General features: G+C 41.9%; 1 protein-coding gene across 1 annotated transcript; it reads left to right on the forward strand.

Annotated features, from left to right (window-relative positions):
• The first annotated feature begins 3,200 nt into the window (after positions 1–3,200).
• Positions 3,201–22,295, forward strand: SKIL (SKI like proto-oncogene). Its single transcript, XM_030954580.1, has 7 exons — positions 3,201–3,328; positions 4,260–6,187; positions 10,908–11,005; positions 12,339–12,580; positions 12,787–13,028; positions 14,056–14,280; positions 17,091–22,295. The coding sequence occupies exons 2-7, from the start codon at positions 5,081–5,083 to the stop codon at positions 17,250–17,252; spliced, it is 2,076 nt and encodes a 691-aa protein (XP_030810440.1). The 5' UTR covers positions 3,201–3,328; positions 4,260–5,080; the 3' UTR covers positions 17,253–22,295.
• The last annotated feature ends 1,255 nt before the right edge of the window (positions 22,296–23,550 follow it).

Consider the following 23,550-nt stretch of genomic DNA (forward strand, 5'->3'; position numbering starts at 1 on the left):
GGGTGACGGCACTTAGCTCATACCCTGCCACAGATGCAGTGGTTTAATTTCTGTATTTCAGTATCTTTTAAAAGAGATTTTGTCTTGCCTGTTAGCGCGGCTGTGCGTCGGCAGTCCTGGCGAGTGCTGCAGATGGCTGCATATCTTACATGCTTAACCTCCCCCCACGCACGCTCCCTGTTTCTGTTCAGTTGGGTGCCCAGCTGCTCCTGCCTCAGTCTGAGCAATTGTTTATGCTGAGGCACTCTATGGAGGAAGCTAATAGCTTGGATAATCTATACATACACTTGGTAAGTGCTAAGCAGGCGTCCTCACTTCAGCATGGATGGTGTAAGGCGTTGAAGCAACAGAGGTATGTGCAACTGACCACAGAATAATGATGTTTTCCTGGAAAGAGAAGGTAGGCATTGGAGCCCCTCTGAGAAAAAAACAGATTTTACCATATCTTGCATTTTTTCACAGAGAGATCCCCCATGGGTTTATTTTAATTTTTTTTCTGCTTATAATAAAGGAATCTGGACTGAATACTTGAAAGGTGGACTCTTACCATTTAATCACCAATAACTGAAGGCAGAGCAGCATCTATATCCCAGGTCTGTGCAGCTTTTGTGGGAGGTGGCTTTTTTAGGCATAAATGGAACCCAGGAATCTCTTGTGTCCACATTTGACTTCTAAGAATGAGTAAAGTGTCTGGGCTTATCTCCTCTTACACCAGAGGAATAGTTCGAGTCCTTCAGGAGCTGAAGTGTTTTGTGCACTGTACCCACTGTAACTTGTCCTGCAGGCTGTGGCGTCTGCCAAAATCTATCAACTTTTTGTGCTTAAAACACAATCTGTAATAGAATATCTATTTTACAAGAGTGAAACCTCCTATGACAGATTAATTAGCTAAAAGTCTGAACCGTTACAACTTACTATTTAACATGACTTCCAAAGTGATTTTTTTTCTTTAAAAAGCACAATATAATCTCATCAGAGAAAAAATGCACATCTTTGTTCACAGTTAAATTGTGCTCTCCAGGGCATAGTTCATAGTTAAATTGTGTATCTTCAGGGACTGTGTATCAGGGAAGTTTGTGAGCTTCCCCAGAGCCTCGGCACTTCTTGAAAATTCAGACACTGTATTAATCAAAGCAAGATTCCTCCTGTGCTATTAGTGCACTTTATTACCTCTTGCAAAGGTCTGTAACTCAGGTTTTAGTTGTGCAGTGTCTTCAGAACTGCTTTTCACAGTCCACAGTAGAAATTGTAGGCAGAGCTAACACCTTTTTTAGACAATTCCCTACCTACAAACTTTGTCTTCCATTGCCTGATTATTGTAGCTCTATAGCAACACTATCATTACAGCACAATAGTTACCAAGATCTGTAACCTGAAATGGAACATTTCTGCTGCAGAACCTGAAAAAAAAAACCCAACAAATTAAACAATGCCACTGAATCCTAAGCTTCCATGACATCATGAGGTCTAATAAAAGATGGAATATCTGTCTACATATGTTGCCTTCCTCACAGACATTGATCAGTCCAGCTCCAATGTTAGACGTTACATTTTCTTCAGTAAATTTGAAAGGGATTATGACATACTGCATTTCACTGAGTGGTATTTGAAGAGACTTTTTTTTTTAATCAGGTCATAAGGTCCAAGAGGGTGAAGCAGACAGGAATGTCTATAATGTCTAAACGATTCCCTCATAGGTTCATATCTTTCCCAATCAGCTCCAAAAGCTGGTGGATTCAGAAATCTTGTTTAATTCTGCCATATTGTTGTGGCTTTTAAGCAGCCCTTATATCTGATTAATAAATAAGTAGTGGGTGTTAGCATTCTTTGCAAAAATGTTTCCTTTTCTATGAACCCTGGTGGTTCGGGTTGGAAGAGGCCTTAAAGATCACTCAGATCTAAAGAAATTGTAGATATTGTTGCAGATGGTGCAGCTGATGTGGCGAGTTAAGAGGTGACTTGTGAAGCAGCTTTGCAGTGATGCTCAAGGGCCTCTCCACCAGCGAGCCAGCCCGGAGGAAACCTGAGCATATCAAAGGTGCGAAGTCAAGGATTAAAGAGCACCAAGCGCCTCTCTAGCAGCTCAGCAGCGAGGCAGGTTCTGTGGCTGTGCCATAATCCTCCTGGGACGGCTTTAGGGCAGCGCTGGCCGGTGCTAAGCGGTGCCTGGTGGTTGTACAACTGCCCCGTTTTCATGTGCTGTGCTTTTGTGCTCGCATCAAAATATGTAACTGTGTGGGATGAAAGGAAACGACAAATTGGATTGCGCCGTAATCCCAGCTGAAGTGCTGTCTGTAAACTGAAAAGCTTTGGGCTTCTTGCAGGCAGAAGAAACTTGTAATACATGAACGAGTTGTACAGCGACTAAGCTGTCCCTGAAGAGCATCTTCCCCGCCTCTCCGCGGTTTGATCATTTCGCTTCCCAAAACATCTCCAGCGCTTCAGCATCTCCTGCGAGCCCGTGGCTGGAGGGAGCGGTCTGTGACACTGCTTCGGGGACAGGCACCCTCACACTGACCCGCATCTCCCTGTCCCCAGCAGTGGGTGGCAGAGCACAGCCCAGCCTCGTGGGGACAGTCACTGTGAGACCCTTGCCGAGGGACGCTCTTTGAGGGACAGTCACTCAAGGACTCTCACTGAGGGACCTTCTTTGAGGGACAGTCAGTGAGGGACCCTCTTTGCGGAAGCCTCGCTGCGGGACAGTCGCTGCGGGACAGTCACGGAGAGCCCCTCGCTGGCGGCCTCTGCCCGCCGCCGCCGTCGCCGCGCCTCAGGCGAGCGACACGCCCGACAGCTCCTGGCCCTCCTCCAGCCCGGCTTTTCCCCTTCCGCCATGGCCGCTCTCCCCACAGCTGCCGCTCCGTTCCCGTCCCTCAGCCGGCCCCTCTCGGCCGCCAGCGGGGGAGTGGCGACAGGGCGGCGCGGGGCAGGCTCTGACCGGGCGGGCTGAGGGGAAGCCGGGCAGAAACAGCACTTTTCCATGTACATTCACTTTTTAATGAATATTACACATATACATTTATTTATTTTATTTGTAATTTATCTTCCTGCGCTTTCCCCGCGGGCGGCGGCGGAGGGCGGGGGGAGGCCGGGCCGGGTTTCCCGGCGCTGAGGCGGCGGCGGCGGCGGCGGCGGGCGGGGGAGGGGCGGGCGGGCGCTCCCGCCGCTGCCCCAGACAGTGGGCGGGGCCGGCGCGCGCCGCCGGCGGGTTCGTGCCCGCGCGCCGCCGCCGCCGCCGTCTCGGTCTCCGCAGTGAGGTCACGGGTGGGCGGCGCGAGCGCGGCGCCTGTTCCGCTCCCCGCGGCCGCCGGAGCCCCCGCGGCGCCGGGTGAGCAGCCGAGGGAACTTACTGCGAACGGCGGGGAGCGGGGCGGCGGAGCCGCGGGGGAAGGGCGGGAGCGCCCGCCGGGGGATGGGATGGGAGGGGAGGGAGCGTCGGCTGCGGAGAGGCGGCGCGGGGGCGGCGGGGAGAGGGGGAGCAGGGTACCGGCGATGGGAGGGGGGCAGGGACACGGGGGCGGCGGAGCGGCGCGGTACGGCTGGGGACAGCGGGGAGCCGGGCAGGGCGGAGGGGCGAGCCCGGCGGCGGGAGGGGGAAGGGCTGAGCCGTGCCCGGAGCGGTGCCGGCGGGGCCGGGGTGAGTCACGGCGCGGGAGGGAGCGGCGGCGTGCGGCGTCCCGGGAGGGGCTGCGGGGCGAGGGGTCGGTGCCCGGGATGCGGGGGCCGGTGCCCGGCCCGCGGCTCGCCGGAGCGCCCGTCCTTTCGGGCGTGCACGCCGGGAGAACCGCTCCGGACCGCCCCCTCCCCCGCCGGTATCGCCCGCCGGTCGGGGCTTGTCCCGGTGTTCCGCGAGTTACTGGGGAACGCACCTGCCTCTGGCAGGGAATCCCCGATGGTTGCAGGGGGGCCTTTAAAGCTCATCTTCTTCCGATCCCCCCCCGCCATGGGCAGGGGCGCCTTCCACTATCCCAGTCTGGTCCCAGCCCTGTCCAGCCTGGCCTGGACACTTCCAGGGATGGGGCAGCCACAGCTTCTCTGGGCAACCTGTGCCAGTACCTCACTGCTGTCACAGAGAATAATTTTCTTCCTTGTATCAAATCAAAACCTTCCCTTCTCTCTGTTTAAAGCCATTCCGTCTTGTCCTGTGACTCCTGTCACACTTCTGCCCTTGTCAAAATCTCTCTCCAGCTCTCTTGAAGCCCCTTTAGGTACAGAGCAGACTCTGGGATTGCTTGTGATGGCCTCTCTCTCTTTCACAGGTTATCAGGAAGGACGGGCAGAACTCTGTGCTAGCACGCGGCATGCATTCAGCCCATGGCCTGGATCTCACCTCTCTTACTAATAACTTGGGCTGGGAAAATTCTGACACACGCCAGTGACATCTGTGCGAAAGGTGACTCTCTAGGGACGTTTAGTTTTTGCCGTCGCTCTGGATCAGCCTTTAATTTCAGGATTTATTTGTGAACTGCCATAGTAGCTGTCACGGTGGTGGTGGTGAAATCATAAAGCTGGCAGCACAATAAAGCAAGCCCTTAAGATTGTGTTTGATCTCTGGGAGCTGAAAGTGCTGAATAAAATTTTCACACAACTTAAACTACGTTTTGGATCAGTTTCGTTAAGATTGACATTCTTCTAACTGAGCCCATTTTTCTATTTTAATATTTAAATAGAGACTTATTTGAAAAGACAGTATATTTTTTAAAGGAAAAAAACGATTGAGGATGAACACGCATCAGCGCATCGTTTTTTACTAAATTGCTGGACAAGACTACTGTGTAAAGTAGTGGCTAGGCTATGAAGAAAACCTTTTGTATACCTATTGCATTGGGGTTTTTATATTATAAAATTGAGCAAATAACTAAGAAAATAGTGTAACCTCTCCATTAGTAATTTTACATTATTACAGGCAGAATGGGTTACAGTTTTTACTGTTGGATGCTGAAGAAGTAATGTTTTAATGAAAGGAGCGTGCAGCTTGGTGTACCTGAGGTAATCCAAGATCACATGAAACTATTTTTTATATGAAAAAGCAAGAAAATGCACATTCAGGACTGGCTTAATTAAAGCTGAGTGTTAAGCAATGGAAAGCCCACAGATAAACTTCCCTCTAGGTCTGGTCTCAGACCAAAAAAGGAGCAGGATCCAAGAGGATGGGAGTCCTCCTCTGAAAAAAGCAATGACAGAAATGCATGTAAATAACAAAGTACAGGTAGTAATAAATAAATTGCCAACAATAAAGAAGGAAAACCTGGATGACTATGATGAAACTCCGGTGGAGCCTGATGGGGAAACCACCAAGCCAAGCAGTGCTTCACTATCTGAGCCTTTGAGTTTAAATCCAGGTTTGAAACACACGTTGGCACAGTTCCACCTAAGCAGCCAGAGTTCTCTGGGTGGACCTGCAGCTTTTTCAGCTCGGTATTCCCAGGAAAGTATGTCACCCACTGTCTTCCTGCCTCTCCCATCACCACAAATCCTCTCTGGTCCGCTGCTCATCCCTCCAGACAGCTCCACGGAACTCACTCAGACCCTGCTGGAGGGGGAATCCATCTCTTGTTTTAAAGTCGGAGGAGAAAAAAGACTTTGCCTGCCTCAAGTGTTGAATTCGGTTCTCCGAGACTTCTCCCTGCAGCAGATCAACACGGTGTGTGATGAGCTCTACATCTACTGCTCCAGGTGCACTTCTGACCAGCTGCACATTCTGAAGGTTTTGGGAATTCTCCCGTTCAACGCTCCGTCCTGCGGGCTCATCACGCTGACGGACGCTCAGAGACTATGCAACGCTTTACTGCGCCCTCGCACTTTCCCCCAAAGCGGCAGCTTCCTCCCTGGAAAGAACACCTTGGCCCAGCTGAAAGAGACTGGCAGTGCCTTCGAAGTAGAGCACGAATGCCTGGGCAAGTGCCAGGGGTTGTTTGCACCTCAGTTCTACCTTGCCCCGGATGACCCGTGTATCCAGTGCTTGGAATGCTACGGGATGTTCTCACCCCAGACCTTCGTGATGCATTCACACAGATCCCCGGACAAGAGGACCTGCCACTGGGGGTTTGAGTCGGCCAAGTGGCACTGCTACCTGCACATTAACCAAAAATACCTGGGCACATCAGAGGAGAGAGAGCTGAAGCATCTCTTGGAGGAAATGAAGGAGAAATTCAGCGAGAAAAATCAGAAAAGAACTCGGTCCAAAGTAAGTTCACCTGGTGTAAAACTCCCAGATCTCTTTCTGCTCACACATAAGCACTTGTTTTAGAAGCACATTACTTGGCTTTTCTAAGTGGGAATACTTGTCACATCAAGCCTAAGTTAAATTTGTGAGAGCTTCACCATGGAAATAACATTTCTCATTAAGAGGGGTGGTAATTTCTTTCCTCTTTGGGCTGCAAGTAACCATTCGAGCTGGTTTGGCTTTGTTGGTTCTTGTTCTGTCCTAAGGTATACAGACTCTGGAAAATTCAGGCTGTTGTGAAAATTTTTGTTCTCCCATTTGACCTTTGAGTAGGTTTTGTGCAGTGTGTGCTGCAGCAGCTGAGCAAAGCAGAAAGGAGCTTGAAAATCAAGTGTTACAAATGAATTCTTCATTTGTTATTTGTACTCCAGCTTGCACACGTGCGCTGGATGGCAACCTGGCTTGCTGGCCACCCATCTCATGACTTGTGTGCAGGGTAATGGTGCTTTGCTAAATGGCTATTTAGAAGCCCAAAGTCTGCTTGTTCAGCAAGAGCTTTCTGTTTAAACCACTTGTGCAGTGAAATATGCCAAAAAGAGGGGGTTTTAAGCAGCCCAAGTAATGAGCTGTGGGCCGGTATCTTGACAATAGTTAATAATAGACATCTTATTTTTTCCTAAAATACTGCTGCAAGTCTGTGCTGTGGTTCCAAAATACAGAGCTTGTTTGTCCCTTGGAGAGCTTCTACTTTAAATAATAGGACAAGCAGCAGAGAAACATTAATATCATAGATGTTCCCATTCATGGAAAACACAATTTTGGGGTATAACCTTTAATAGGCTTTTAATGGATTTTGCCCCATGACAGTTTCTTTTCGGTGTATTCAGTGTTTCTATGTCTGTTTGATGGCTGCTGGTTTGATGATAAATCCATGTTGCCTGTTGGACGTTTTGTGGTGGATTTCAAAATAGCAGCAGGAGCAGCACAGATGGTTGAGCCCAAAAAGGGGTGCTGTGAGCTGACACCTTTCTGCACAAATCTCTGAAAAGTTGGTGTTGCAGGAAGGCTGACTGTAGTAGCAGGTATTGTTACAGTGGTGCCAGTCTGCAGGAAGAGATTTTACCAGCAGATTCCCATGGAAGTCTGCAGTATGGCATGCTTCCACATGCTGAATTATTTGAAGATGCAGTCTCCTAGCAAAGAGACTTTGCTTTTCAACTGATAAAGACATGTCAGTCTTTATTCTTGCAGTGCCAGTGTAAGAAAGGAACTACAGCATGGTGGATGCATCAGTGGAAATACTCTTCCGTGTTCACACCTATAAATGCTGCTTTCCTTCCCACAGCTGCAGATTTCAGACAACGAGATTTTTCAGTTTCATCTGCAAAGATGAAAAAAAACCCAGCTGAAATGAGCAGTGGCAGTAATTTGGACTGGACAGGTGCAAATGAAATTGTAAAACTTTCTGCAGGTCTTTGTTGCAGACCTGTGTAGTTCTTTCTTACAAAGCAATGTGTGAAGACAGAGTCAAAAGCTGTGAAAACCTGAGCAAAGTACAATGGTGGGGGAGGTTTTGGTTTTTTTTTTCATCCTGTGGATATTCATCTGGGAGGTAGAAAAGAGTAAAAAAGTTTAAGAGGGCAGTGCTGGAGTACAGTTTCCTTTTCCTGGGGGAGCTTAGGCTGCTTCAGAGAATCACAGAATGGTTTAGGTTAGAAGGGACCTTAAAGATCACCCCATTCCACCCCCCTGGCCTGCACAGGGACACCTTCCACTAGACCAGATTGCTCACAGCTCCATCCAGCCTGACCTTGAACAGCTCCAGGGGTGGAGCAGCCACCACTTCTTTTCCTCATTTCAGGTATCAGGTACAACACGTAGACGTTCCCTTTCCTTACGCTCCTAGGGGAATTTATTGCAGGATGTTCTGTTTGCTGTTCTGTCACCTCCTCACCACCTTTGCTGAGTCAGTCCTCAGAAGTGCTGACACATCCTTTGTGCTTGTCTTGGAGGACCCAGGAAGAACAGTTGCCCTTGGCTAGGTCTTTCCCCATCTAGTAATAATGAATTCATTAAATCCCATAGTCCTTGGAGCATCCTGGATGCCATGCTTTGCCTTTCTCCTTAGCATTTCACTCTTGAGTTTATTCACCTCACAGTGCAAATACGCTTTTGTTTCAATATTTTAAGAGCAAAGTACTCTTGAGATTAATTCCTTTCTGTTCTTTGTGCTAACAAGAAAGCTGTAAGCTGTGTGCTTGATTGTCACAATTTTCTGTGGAGTTCTAGGCTGCAGTGCAACATCCACCTGCTCTTCATGGAACAGCTGTCACCGAGTCTCTGCTGATTCCTGCACTGACAGATCCTTGTTCCCTTTGACTTTGCGACAGTTTCTCATCATCTCTGCACTAAAACTTTGCCTTGCTTCTCAGGCTGATTCCTTGAGCTGGTCACAGTGTGGGGGTTTTATAAATCAAATCTCTGCTAAAACTACTGGCTTAATGATTACACTGAAACCATTACCTATATATTTTTTTCCTTAAAGAACAGCTTTGTTCAACTAACCTTTAAGAAAAATAAGTAATTTTTCATGTAACCCTTTTTAACAGTTTCAATAGAAGTAATTAAATTCAACTTATTGTGTTTATAGAATTATTTAAGAGCATCTAAAATAAACAAATTGTTGGGTAATGAAATAGGCATACATATATATATAGATACCTTATTTCATTTACCTGTATGGTGGGGGAAGAATCCTCTTAGAAAAAGACTTTGTTTATTTATGGCAACATTTCATTTTCTTTCCTAAGTAAAAATTTGATTGCATGCTATGAAATTCATTTGCAAGATTCACCTAATGGGTAGGTAGTAAATTCAGTTTCCACTTGAAACTGGAAAAAAAAAAGCAAAAATCTGACCTAGTAATTTGAAAATAGAGATGGCCTGATAATTTCATATGTAAATGTATAAGCATGTTAAAATGTGAGTCCTGAAATATGGACAAATGTGATCTGAAGCTAAAATCAGATCACTGCATACTAGCTGCAGTGTAAGTAGATTATATGTAATTATTTAAATTATTGGAATGATCTGAGTAAGTAGAAAAAACTTGGCAAGTGTCAGGATGGGGCCGTTTTTCTAGAGATTATTCAAATCTTTTTTATTTAAAGCCTTTTTATGAATTTACAACTCCAGAGCTTCTCTTCCTTGTGCCCTCCCTCCTTTCTGTCTGTGTTGGAAGTGATTTGAGGAACTGCAGGGGTGGAGCTGAATTTCAGTTTCATTGTGAGAGCTGAGTTTCCTGGGGTGGGAGTTCTGCTCAGGATGGGGCAGGTGGGGTTTGGTCCCTGCCAGGGCTGGGGGTGTTGGATTGTGCAGACCATGGCTCAGCTCACATTGGTGTCACTGCCAGGGATGAAGTTCTCTAAAGGTCTGTTCCAGGGTGTGAAAATACAAACTTCTCTGATTATATAGCACATTAGAAGTTGTGGAGATATTAGAACACTACATAAAAGTTTCAAGACAGGATTATTTAACTTTATGAGCTGATTTTTAATTGAGCAGCTTCTTGAAGGTACTGGGTCTGGCTGGAATGGTGTTGGCTTTGTAGCAGCCTGTATGGTGCTGGGCTTTGGATTTGTGGCTAATACTGTGGCTAGCATGCCAATGTTCTGGCTACTGCAATAAAACCTGGGACAGAAGGAGGAGAAAGAGGATTTGGTATCCAAAGTGGAGGTTATTTGAGGGTGCCTGGGAAGTTGTCTGAGGGAGGGACTGAGCCATGCCCTTTGCTTCACTTGTGTTTTTCTCTTTCCTTCACCTCTTAAACCAGCTTTATCTTCATCCAGGAGCTTTCTTGTTCTTTTCCTTTCCATGTCCTGGGGATGGTGCTGAGGCAGCAGCTCTCTGGGTGCCTGGCAGCTGCCTGGGCTCAGCCAACCACACCCTACCCAAAACCCCATGTCCCAAGGCTGTTCTAACACAGTGAAATTATCAATCAATTCCTTAGCTCTGAGAATATTGTAAATATATGGTGAGACACCTTTCACTTGAAATTAAGAGCAACTTTGCAGGAGAGCACCAGTATCACCAGGAATTTCTAGTAAAGAGTAGTTCCAAAAATATTTCTCGAGATGCACAGAACAAGAATTGCTTTCCAAATGCAAAATACACAGAAGTTTTTAAAATTATGTATTCTGATGCACCTGAGTAAATTTTGTTTGCTACTGCAAAGGGAATGGCATTTTCATGCTGCTGGGAGCAGTTTTGCCTACTTGTGTAATAAAAATTTGTGATGACTGAAGAAAGTTCTGTCCCTGGAACACCAGCACACTGTTCCATTTAATTTTGAAATAAAGTATCTGGCAGTTCCTTACTTTATATAGACACGTTATTACAAAAGGCTCCTACAACCTTTTGGGAATCCTAGTTTCTACTTTCTGTTTCTCCCAGGCTTGTTTAGTAGAGTTTTGGAAACTCAGCAGAGCTTTTAGATAGGTCTGTAAAGATGTTTTTCTTTAATTTCGTTGCTCTTTTGCCCACAGTGGTAAATTGGAGGTCAAAGAATTCTGTGGCTTGCATCACCTTGCACCTTTGCCAAAGACACCCCGTTTCCCAGTGCCCCAGTTTCTCTGGTGTACCTGTATTAATGGTGTAAATGCCATTTCTCTGAGGAGTGCTTATGAACATGTAAATAACCTGTATCCATGTTTCAATTACCAGTTTATTTCAATTCCTATAGGCAGAGCCACAGCAGAAGCTGGAATTATCGCAGTGGTATCCAGTTATAAAGCAAGAAGCAGAAACTGATCCTCAACCACCTTCCTTTTTCCACCCCAGGTAACTGAGTTTCCTATGTAGAACTATAAGCACTGTCAAGTGTTCAAATACTTTTGGCTATTTAGGAATAATTCAAACTGAAAAAAATGTATTTGCAACCTGAACTGTTAGAAATACTCTTAAGGTATCACACAGGAATAATTTAACCCTAAATTTTTATGCATTTCTTAATGTAAATACTAATGAACTGCATATGAGTGTTTTTTGATATAAGACTCAAGCTGTGACCTGTGGGTGTTCTTCAGCAGGCAATACAATTGAAATGTAATTAAGATTTCCCCTTTCTTAGTGGAAATGACAGAGGTAACTTTGATCTTTCATATGGTAATACAATGCATACATGTGGAAAGCTGCACAGGGCCTATTTACCATGAGGACCACTTAATTTCCTTCCAGAAAAGACTTCCAAGAGGCGTTTGAAGGCTTTCTCCCACAGTGGAACAAGGGCTGCAGCTGAATTGTCTGTGGGCTGGTTTTCTGGTTTTAGAAACCAAGTGCATTTCCTTGACTCCTTACCCAGTTTGTCACCTGCAGCAATGAGGGAAATGGTTTTTCTTGATACTCCTCTTGCCCTCACCCCTTGTGGTTGCACAGGTCCTGAATTTGGGTCAGAGCAGACCCTTTTTGGAGTGGAGGAACTTCTGTGATGGGCCCTCATGTTCTGTTTCTGCCAGTGCCTTCCTTCAGAACCAGGAGAAAGGGAAATGTTGAAGACATCAATTGGAACTCCAGTGACACTGGTGATCTTGGCACTGACCTGAGCACACCTGGGGCTCCCTTCCCTCTGTACTAGGCTGAGGTGAAGATGGGATGCTCCCAGGAGTCCAGGAGCTGTGAAAATCCAAATGGGCAGCTCAGTGTACCTGGGAAGAAAGGTCCAGCATTTGTCTGAGATGTGCCCCAGGGCTGTCAGAACACAGCTTTGTAACTTAAGTGAGGTTCTCATTCCCACTTCACTGAGCACCTCCCATCCTCATAATATAAGGATTATGAAAATGCTGGAGAGTCTGGATTCAGTGGCATTCTAATTTCACTCTTTGCATTTAAATGAAGCCTTCATATGATTTACTGTAATTTTTTTAAATCAGCCATTTTGAAAAATCTACTTGTTTGATAGCCTCAAAACCTTATCTAGATAATCTACTCAGTAAAGATTAAGTGGGTCCTTAGGCTTTCCTTTTGCATAGGAAAAATTTAAAAAGGACATGCTTATTTTTCATTGATGCTTTCACAGTTTGAACTCATGTTAAATTAAACTTTCTGCTCTCAACCAGCCATCTTTTATTATGTCTTACCTTTCACTATGAATTTTGTTCTTCTGCTGTTTTTTCAGTTACTACCTTTATATGTGTGACAAAGTGGTTGCCCCGAATGTGTCTCTTGCATCTCAATATAAGGATGTTGCAAAAACATCAGTAAAAGCTTCAGAAGTTAATAAATCCTCACCTGGGCAGTCAGAGAAGAAGCTCAGTAGTGGAAAGCACAAAAAAGCTGCCTCCTATCCAGAGCTTTCTCTTGAAGAACAGGAAAAAATTGACTTGAAAACTGGGGTGGAGCAGCCAAGTAAACGTTTAGGTGAGTAGTGAGAATTATATTGAAGGCTTTGATTTTTATACCACGGAATTTTGGAAAGCTTTACACTGAACTAGAATTTTGTGATGTCACTTCAGGTTTCCAAAAATTCCCTCCACCTTTTTGTAATCTCAGTTTTCTTTGCATTTTTTTTCACTCTGGAATTTGAACTTTCTGTGATTATTGTTCTCTTGTTTTCTCCTGTGTAGATCCTCCCGTGTCAACTCGTCCTGCCAGAGGTGCAAAGTCTGAGCGCGTTTCTTCCAAAATCACCAGGGACTCTGGCCGTGCTGAGGGAGGTGCTGATGCACGAGCCTTGTCCCCCACGCTCATGAAGGACATCAGCTGTGAGGATGACAAGGGAAGGATCATGGAAGAAGTCATGAAAACCTACATCAAGCAGCAGGAGAAGCTGAACACGATTTTGCGGAGGAAGCAGCAGCTCCAAATGGTACCGTGGCAGTCTGGGTGCATTTCCCCCTGGGCAGCAGGGAGCTGCTGTGGGCTTGCTGGCTCCACAGCCAGCATCACAGATTGCATCATTTAGAAACACCAGAGCACACAGATCACCTTTCCCTTAGCTTAAATCCAGACACCAAATCTTGAATATCCCTTATGCTCATGAGTTTTGAGCCCACTAATAAGTGGTGCCCCTTCAGTTTGCAGCTGCTGGGTCCAAGGAGCTCCTGCTTTTGCTGTATCTTCTGAAATTTCTCAGTTTTCACGTTTTAAAGATGCAGATGTCAGTATTCTAGGAATGGTCTTATCACTGCCCTGTATAAAAAAGAACACCACTTTCCTATTCCCATTTGCTAAACCATGCTTTTAGGGATTTTATTTTTAGTCTTTTCTTTAATAATGGATTATTGTAGAAGCTGGTGTTCATTTGTGACATTTCTGTTTTCTGAATTCAGTGAAATACTGTCTTTGCTTCTTGCATCCATGGAACAGACCTAATATTTTAATTTATTTTATTTTAATTTAAATGTTAATCTCAGAATCTAGGAACTCAGATTGGGCCCTAGAGCTGATGCTTTAAACTTGTTCTGCTGTTGGAGGTAAAGCTTGTAGATAAGTTTAAAAAAAATACGAGTTTAAAAATATCAAAATATCAGTGGACAAAGAAATCAAACACTTCATTTTGTTTTCTGGTGCTACACTTCTTGCATCTTCAAAGTCTATTTTAGTGAATCAATGCTTCTGCTTCCTGAGGTTCACTGCTGGAAATGCAAATGTGTTTCTGAAAGCTCCATGAACTTGGAAGTAAAAGTAATTTCTTAAAAATTAGAATGTATGTTACAGAATTCCATGCTGTCATTGATAAGTAGATAAATACCATTATCAGGCTGTTGTTACTGGTAGTTTACAAATGGTCTTTTTGGCCTCATTGGTTCCAGAAACACTTTTAAATTGAGGGTTTTTTTTTACTTTTCTGGTGTTAGAAGGAAGCAGTATGCGATCTTGATCTTTCTTTACAGGAAGTGGAAATGTTAAGCAACTCTAAAGCTATGAAGGAACTGACTGAAGAGCAGCAGAATTTACAAAAAGAACTCGAATGTTTGCAAGCAGAGCATGCACAAAGAATGGAAGAATTTTATTTTGAGCAGAGAGACTTGGAGAAGAAACTGGACCAAGTGATGAAGCAAAAATGTAGTTGTGACTCCAATCTGGAAAAAGATAAAGAAGCTGAATATGCAGCACAGGTGAGAAGGGAAGGTTTATTTCAAACAAAACATGTTTAGTGTATCAGGAAATTGTGAAGGTGTTGTTCAGCCACATTAAGGTTTCGTTTTCTCTGTTTGTTCTGACACCACAGACAGATACCAAAATAGGTCAGTGACAGCAATATTTATTTTCCTGTTCCTTGGTTGAAACTGAGGCAGAATGTAACTTACAGAAACTTATGATATTATTGATGAAATATTAAACTTAAACAAGAGGTCTGTTACATCCTCATTGAAACAAATTCTGTTTTTAATGTATATGGCTTTCCCCGTGATACAGACTTAAACGTTATTATTATTATTTTATGTAAAAATAAAAAAATCCAAACCTCTGAACCTTCTTTTTGTCAGATTAGCAGCATACCTTGCTGCTCCTCATGTTCCTTGATGGTAGAACCTTCTGCAGTGTCTGATGAGCCCCTTCTGGACTCTACCAAAACATTTGGCCAAGAGGTTTCTTGGAAATGAAAATCATATTGGTGTCTCTCATTCTAGCCTCTTAGATTCATATGTCAAAACCTATGGAGCTATTTCTTCCTCTCACTTTCCTTTTAGCTTTTACTATTGCTTCTTTATGTTGGAGATTATTCCAACAGAAAAAATATAGTTAATGACAAAGGGAACCTTTGAATGCCCCTTTTAAAAATCAGCTGTAGTTATGATTAATTTTTTATATTTTGCACCATATCATAGAAAACTAATCTTAACAGGCTCATTTTTAAAGTAGACAAAATCTAAAACTTGAGCTCAGTAAAGCTCTGTGGTCCTTTGTTCACAAGTGTGTATATTTCCTGTTCTGACTGACTCAAACTGAGAAACAGGCACTACTTGAGAGACAGGTTTTGGTATTTTTGGTGAGTAGGGCAGAGACTCGCATCGTAAATCCTTCTCATGAATTTAATTTCATGACATCCCACTCCACTGATTCCTGGCCTTTGCTGCCAGAAATAATCCTCTCTGACTAAGGCCTGATTTACTAAACATCTGGTACAAGCCCTGTTAGTGCGAGTAACAACGTGTTCTAATTTATGGAGATCATCGTGTACAGCATGTTTTATAGGGCTTGTGCAGCTCACTCCCTTTGGAGGGTGAAAACTGTGAACTGTTCCCCAAGGAGATTGGTTGTGTGTTCCTTTTGAAGTTAGACTTTGAAAACTACATACATTCCTTATGTCAAAGCTTTCTCTGTTACCACCTCTGTGGTAGATCTATTCACAACATATAATTTGAACCTTTTTTTCCCATTTATCACATCTTGGAGTAGATTCTGCTTCCAAGAAGCACCAGAGTTAAACAGAGGTCTTGGGAACAGAGAACTCTCCCAAGCTGTGTATACAGCATTTTAAAAAAGCCTTAATCTGATGTGTTCTTGAACCAGTTGCCCAGGCTGCCTTTTCTGTCTGAGAATGGTGGACTGGGAGGAATCCTTGTACATTAAACAGAATGAAGAATTTGGTATTTGCAGCTTGCTTAAAAGTCTCTTCTCCTTTCTAGACCTGTCTGAATATGCACTGTCTTGTCCCTCTTTTTGACTTCTTTATTGAAATACTTGCTTCACCCTGTCAGTCACAGTAAGGCAGAATAACCAGTCCTGGAGCCTTTCCTTAGAGCTGGAAATCAAGGCCAGACGTGTTGCAGCATGCAGGCAGTGGGCACTGTTGCACTGCAGCACTTCACTGCAGCACTTGTGCAGTCAGCACATGCAGCATGAACAGCCTGTTGTTGGCTAAGAACTGCTGAAATATTTCTGATTAAAGAAGTGGGGATGAAATGTGATGTTTCTCTAAAACCAGCACAGCCATCCCTTCACCCAGTACATTCTGTAGCACTTGGTGAATAGCAGTAAATACCCTGTGTGTTCCTGCTCTTTCCTTTAAATGAGTTATCTTTCTAATTCTTAGTGAGATGTACATCAGGTACTGATGTACACCTATCATTATAAAGGCAGATGGGTTTTTTAGATGGAATTAAATTATAATAAATTTAGATGGAATTAAATTATAAAAAATTATAAATAAATTGTATGGTCTTTTAGTAAGAAATAACCCCATGAATCAATGGGAGAGAGGATAGCTGCTTTCCAGTCTCCTGCCTGTTTTAACTGCTTGTAGTATACTATAAGCAATAAGGAACTTTCACACACTTGAAAAGATGTTTCCAGATGTCACTGTAAATAATTTTGGTGACATTCTAGCAAGTTTGAACCTTGATGTATCCAAAGGGGAATAGAATACTTAACTCCTGTGTATAAACACAAAATATATCACAAAAACATTTGTGTGGACTCAGGTTTATATTTGAGCACATACACACACAGACAGTTATGTTCAAGATTTTCTGAATATTTCATTTATACTAAGGAGTATCAGAAAACAGTGTTGGTGATTTTGTTTCTTCTAGAAATACATTCAGGCTTTGAAATAAGGTAAGGGAAATGGACCTGGGAAATGAAAAAATGCAGTTTGTTCTGGGATTTGTGGCACGTCCAATGCAAACATCATCGCAATTTTTCCCAACAGATTCTGTGTGTTATTGACAGTCTGGTGTGACAGTTCATATAGCTACAACTTATATGCATTGAAAAAGTAGATTTTCTCATTTTTTAAATTTTAGTATGACATTTATGCAACTTTACACATTGACATTGTTTGCTAATGGTGTAGCAGGTAAGTGCACAGTTCTTGATAACTGCATAATTCTGGTGGACTGAAATACTTGGATCATGGAGTGGCCATCTGTGACCCTTTGATGTTTGCTAAAATTTACTGTGTGTCTCTTGTGTTTCCCAGCTGGCAGAGTTGAGGCAGAGGTTGGATCATGCAGAGGCAGATAGACAAGAGCTCCAGGATGAACTGAGACAGGAACGAGAGGCTCGGGAAAAGCTGGAGATGATGATAAAGGAACTGAAGCTACAGATCCTGAAATCTTCAAAAAATGGGAAAGAAAAATAGAAATTGGAAGAGGAAGCATGACTGTGTCCTTCAAACAGGGTGTTTTGGTTTTAATGATTGTGAACAATTTTTGTGTGCTGAGAAAAAGTATTCTCTCTGGATTTCTATTTCCCAGACAGGTCCAGATGAAGATATACATAGATATAAATAAATAGAAATAGACATTTTTAGATTTTCCTAGCCAATGAAAATCTGCATTGATTTGTACTGGTGTTTTTCTCAAACCACAAAAAATACAAAACTCTTGATTTAGAGTGACCAGTTTCTGTCTATTTCTAATGCAGTCTTAAGGACTCTACACCTTTTAACATTGTCTGTTAAAACATATGTGGGTATCTTTATTTTGCTATCAATTGCACATCCAGTTATAAAAGTACATTAAAAATATCCTCAATTCTTCAAGGTCTTAAATAGTTTGGGTTTCAGTGAGAATTATATATTCTTGAACTGAGGAAAGTAAAGGCAGCTTTTTGTCTGTAAGGCAGAGCTCAAAATTGCCACAACTGATTGATGATTGAGCATCAAAAGTGATTTACCAGCATGAGTTTTTCCCATAATTTCATTGTGTGAAGTCAGCTGATCTTCTCAGTATTGTCTATTTAACAACTCATTATCAGTCTAAGGACTGTTAGAGCCAGCACTTGCTTGCTCTGCTGGAAAACATTAGAGGTTCGTTTTTTTGTTTGGTTTTGGTTTTGTGAATTAAAAAAATTGCAATTACAGTGGAATCTTGGGAAGTTAAAAATTCACAAGTTTTCATCTGTTTTTTTCTGTCTAGTACATATGAAAGAAACATTAATAAAAGGCTTAAAGGTGGGGCTTTTCCTTTTAGAAACTGAGAAAGCTTGACTTAACTGTTTTTCAGCTATTAATGCTTTCAAGAAAAAGAATATTTATTAAGGAATATGTATTAATTTCCTCAGTACCCTAAGCCTCCACACTTTGAGCTTCTTGCCAACTTGTGGATTTTTCTTTCATCACATAGAACAGGCCTTAACTGACATTGTGATCATAGCTTAAAATATAAAATTCTGAGGTATGGCACTTTGAAAAATCATTTTGATAGTCTCTGTATTTGAATGGCATGGTAGGGTTACCATGAATTAAGAAAATACAGCATGTTTGTTAAGCTATAACATTGGGAAATGTGTAATTGTACAGAATTACTGTTTTATGTATATATATAATGTCTGAGTACTTCTGAAGTCTGGTTCCTAGTGGGTTAAATGCATGGCTAAAGTTGGATGAAGAAAAACTTTTTTGCACTTCTCTCCAAAAAATTGGATACAACTGGCAGATGTCAGCTGATCATGTCAGTGGTAGGAATATTTTAGTAATTCTAGTGTTTCACAGCATAATTTTAACTTGTACTTTTAGTTTCTGGTTTGAGGTACTTAAGTTTGATATTCTCTTAATAATTCAGTTAATTTTGGATGAAACCACTAGTAAAAGCCTACACTGACTTTTTTCCCCCTCAACTAGTTAAACTGAAAACTCCTGTTCTTTTTTGTTTCTCTGTTAGTGATATAACAAGACTGAATATCACAGAGAAAGATAAAATTGCACATATCTTTAAATTGAATGAGAAATGAGGTGGTAAATTAAATGACACGGAGTATTAGGATGATTTTTTTAATAACTGTACAATTTTGTTCATGAGCTCTGTGCCATATTTACACTGACAAGTAAAGCAAGTTAGATGAAAAAAAAAAATTTCTTTGTCAGTGTTGAGAATCATAGAATGGTTTGGGTTGGAAGGGATCTTAAAGATCATCTAGTTCCACCCCCCTGCTGGAAAAGAATACCAGGGTTATATTTTTCTCTTCTTCAGCTCCCATCTCCAAATTTTTCCTTTGGAAAGGAAACCAACCAAAAAAAAAAAAAAAAAAAAAAAAAAAGAAAAAAACTAAAAACAAACTAATAAGGAGAAGGCCTGTCTTTGCAGTTTGGTTTGGAGGGAAAGGAGCTGACTCCATGGTTCTGGTTGTGTGTGCACCATTGCTTTAAAAACAGCAGGAATGTTTTGTTGTCCAGCCACCAGACCCATGGGCACAGGGAGAGCAGGCAGGAGCACTGCTGGAGGTGTGATGGCTGGGGAGCAGAGCTTGAGGCTGCCCAGTGGGATGGGCAGATCCTGTGTTGGATGAGCTGGGAATTGGGAAGTCCCACCTGGGTGCTGCTGAAGGATGGACAGAGTCCCTTTGTGCTGCTTCTTGTGTGGTGGGGCTGGCTCACTGCTGTTTGTTCTCACAGCTGCAGTGGCTGATGCACCACAGCACTTAGAGCTGAGCTGTTGGATGTTTGGAACCCTGCTGGGATTATTCTATTAGTAGGATAGTGAATATTCCATTTCCATTCAGGTCGTGTCTATGTTCTTGTCCTGCTCAGATGTTCCCCTTGGTCAGTGGCTGCCCAGCAGTGGCCATGGAGGGCTGGTGCAGCCCAGGTTCCTGTGCCTCAGCCAGCACTTGGGTCACTGCTGGAGGCTCTGGACGTTCTGTGGCCATCCTTTGTACCAACAAAAAGGTGGCCATCCTTTGTACCAATATTTTCACTGTTGCAAGAACTCCAGCAGCTACAGAAAGTTTCACCAATTCCAATTGCACATAAGGCCCTCCTAATTATTTTTGAACATCTGGCTGGTAAAGCCAATGGAACATTTATTAAAATGACCTTAAAAGTAGCTTTGTAAATATTCCATTTAGTTAATCTAAAGTTAGAATGCATTTTAAATTATTGTAATCCTCTTAAAATTCTTAAATACTACTTTCAGGCTCTTGACATAACATAAACAATTTTCATATGTGTAGACTTAATTTTATACTGATTTTAAGTAATAATGTATACATAAATGTGCCATAGACCTTTGTGTGCTCACAGTCTCTGAAAGATAGTTTTCTAGTAAATTGTAAATAATGCTCTTAAGTTTTAGAAAAAATATATGTTGACCTTTTTTTTGCTACCTTATCCTAATTCTGTTGAATGGTTCATTTTACAGCCTGACATAGGAACTTGGAATGCACACTTGAGGGCCCTCACTTAAGTGCACACTTAATGGTAGAGACTAAATCAGTCATTAGGTCTTTGCTTTTAGTCACAGCATGCTCATTTTATGTATTCTTTGGTTTGCCTTCAGTCATTGCTTGCTGATCTTTTCAGGCAAGAAGTAATTTTCCCTGGTAGTTGTGACTTGAAACCTGTAGAACAAAGCCCTAAAATTGTCTATAATTTGAAAGTTGCTTTCTTAAACACCTACACCAAGATGGAAGTTGCCTAGTGCACCTTTTGGAATAGGTAGAATTGGCAGTGAATACCTAATTTGCTCCTATACTTTTATAAAAGAGAAATTTAACATGCTTTGTATACTTTAATCAATAAAATATGAGAGCTTAGAGGGTAAAACTCTTGGAATTTTGGCAGTCTGGAAACACCTCACTCACAGTGTAACCAGGTGTCCCTCAACGAAAGAGATTTTAATCTAAATCTCCAAACTTAGTTTAGTCTGTGTTTTAGTTTTTGTAAAGCATCTCGTTCAGTTGGAGTATTTAGATGAATGTAGTTATGTTTCACATTCTTAAGCTAATTTTATTCTATATTTAATATATTGATAGCTTAGATGTAAAACCATCTGTACATAGTAAAGGCATAATGCAATTAGTGATGTAGGAAAAGTTGGGTGGGAGCATAAAGCTACTGGTGGCCTGAAAAGAAATAAGTCTTGGCCTGAATTTTAGAAGTCACAATGTTTTATTCATACATTCTTGTTTTGTACTGGGGGAGGGGATAGCTAGAATGTGTTATGAAATTTTTGGAAACCTTTCCTAGCATTAGTTGGGAAGTTGGCCTCGAAATGCTGTCGTGGTCAGCTTCCTAGAATTCACTTGTTTGTAGAGTATATATTTTGATTGTCAGTAAAGATAACAACTTTGTATTTTTTCTGCACTTAATTCGTGTAATTAATCCACACAACAGAGTTTTCTATAACATGGTGGAGTCTACAAAAGACATAATTTCTCCTACCTATTAATCTGTGCTTGCAATATTTTGTGATTTTATTTAAGCCATTGATAGTAAGCAGCAGAAAGCTGCAAATTTCAATTTTCTTTTTGCTCATTACATTTGTAGTGTGAGTGTTCATTGGTTTTCTTTACAGAAAGCTTGTAGAATTTTCTATTTGCTGCATATATCTATTTAAAAAAATGCAGTCTTTTTTTAGCTTTTGTGAAAGCAGTTATTGCTTACGAATTGCACGATGATTTTATAGTGTGTCTCCATTACTTAGCAAATTGGTTTTTTCAGGGTTAGTGGTTCAGTTGGAAAATGCTTGAAAAATGAGTTTTAAGCACTTCATCAAGCACAGCAAACACGGTATAAAATTTTGCTATTTGAAAATTAATTAAGTGTAACGATATCAATTGAATTTTTTTTTCTTCTAAGAGATACCTCACTTAAAGGAAAGCACAGCTGTACTGTATTTAAACGAATTCTAGGAAATAATAAAAAGTTGGTCTGAATTATTTCGTTGCCATCACGTTGCTTTCTGTGATTGACAGAATGTTTTTTGTGTTTTCATCCTCACTCTCTAAAGTATTTATTGCTGTTGACATGCCAGTATAATTCTCTCAAATGACAGAAAGTAGCTGCAAAACAGCTGAGTCCGTGTTAGCTCAAGGCAACAGGTTGAGTGACAATTCTGAAACCATAGAAAAGCCTGTGAAAAATGATCAGTGCATTCAACAATTTTTAATACTTTGCCAATGATGTACAGTCTTATTGTCAGCGTTGCTGTGGTTGCATCACATGACACACAAAACTGTCCTCTACCTCACGTGAGATTTAACAGATATTTTATATGGTTTTAGTAGACAAGATGCATCTATCTGGTCACTTAGTTTACAAATTTTGAATTATATTTATTGAAACATGACATACTGTGCTCTTAGCTTATACCTCAATTGTATTTTGTGCTGTTATCCATTTCCATGCCTTGTAAATACCTGTATAGATCGTGGACTCAAAAACAAATAAAGAACTGTAATGTCAGAACGCTTGTCTCTGTCGTATTTTTGAACACTGACTTCTAAACTTGGCTCTTTGAAGGTGTTTAACTCTGTGCTTTTCTAAGGACAGAGCCTTCCTTGCTTTGACTACAGTAAATTAAAATCTGATTACACCAAAACTTGTTAGAGCTCCCACAGCCTGCAGCAGGTCCCCAGTTCTCTAAAAGATATTTTAAACAAAATCTACAAGATCAAAGCCATCCCTCCCCGTGGATCCACTTTCTATAGCTCTTAAGATTCTGTAAAAGTATTGGCACCAAGCTTTTTATGTATCTTGGCATAAATTTGGTGTTTATACCTGAAAATAGAACTCCTTGCATACTTGGCAAGTTCTCTGGTGCCCAGCTTTGTTGCTGCTTGACTGCTCAAGCAATGTGTGAGTTGTTCACAACTCTCTTCCATAGCTCAATAATAAATGAGATTGAAAACACACATTGCCTGATCAAATGCTGAGATTATCCAAAGTTAAAATCAGAAATGAGAATTTTACTCTATTTGCTGAAAAAATAGTTACTGCTGATGGTGAGTGACTCTCAGGAGTTCTTATTTTTTGCAAACCATGTGATTATATCACCTTAACTTTGCTACAAATAATATTTTGGAGATTTTCTGGGGGATTTTATTCATACTGAGAAGAGTTTCTTGATGCATAAGAAAGCACATTCACACACCTTTTGGTATTTTTTTCTTACCCTCAAATCAGTGCAAAAGTACTTTGTCCTTGTATTGAGGAACTGCTCTCCCATATAGGAAATCCTGATGGTGTTTCAGATCGTTGCAAAACTATTTTACAGATAAAGAGAGAAAGGAGCAGTATGAACCAGGATAAAGATGAAAATTACAACGATGAGCTCCGCTTTCTGTACAGAACAAAATTAAGAACTGACTGTACCACTTAAACTTGTTTATTTCTGCATCCAGTCTTGCTCTTGTGTACTGCTGTATTTCCAAGCAGGGAAGAAGCAATGAAGCTGAAAATGTAAAGAAAAAGTTCAAGGTGAGTCATTTGGATGAGAAAGCCCTGGGTGTTGATAGCTTGGGTAGCTGTGACTAATTGCAACGCCTGTCTTTTGTCAGAGAGAACAATGCGGATCAAGGAAAAGCTCTGGGAGTGAAGGGTAAAAAGATTGATTTTTAAGGGGCTCACACTGTCGCTAGAATAAATGCCTGTGTAACACTTGCTTTTAAAAAGGCAGCTTTTGAGACTGTTGCCCAAAGTGTATCAGTTTATTTGGCAT

This window comes from Camarhynchus parvulus, chromosome 9 (genome assembly GCF_901933205.1).
Source record: "Camarhynchus parvulus chromosome 9, STF_HiC, whole genome shotgun sequence".
NCBI lineage: Eukaryota > Metazoa > Chordata > Aves > Passeriformes > Thraupidae > Camarhynchus > Camarhynchus parvulus.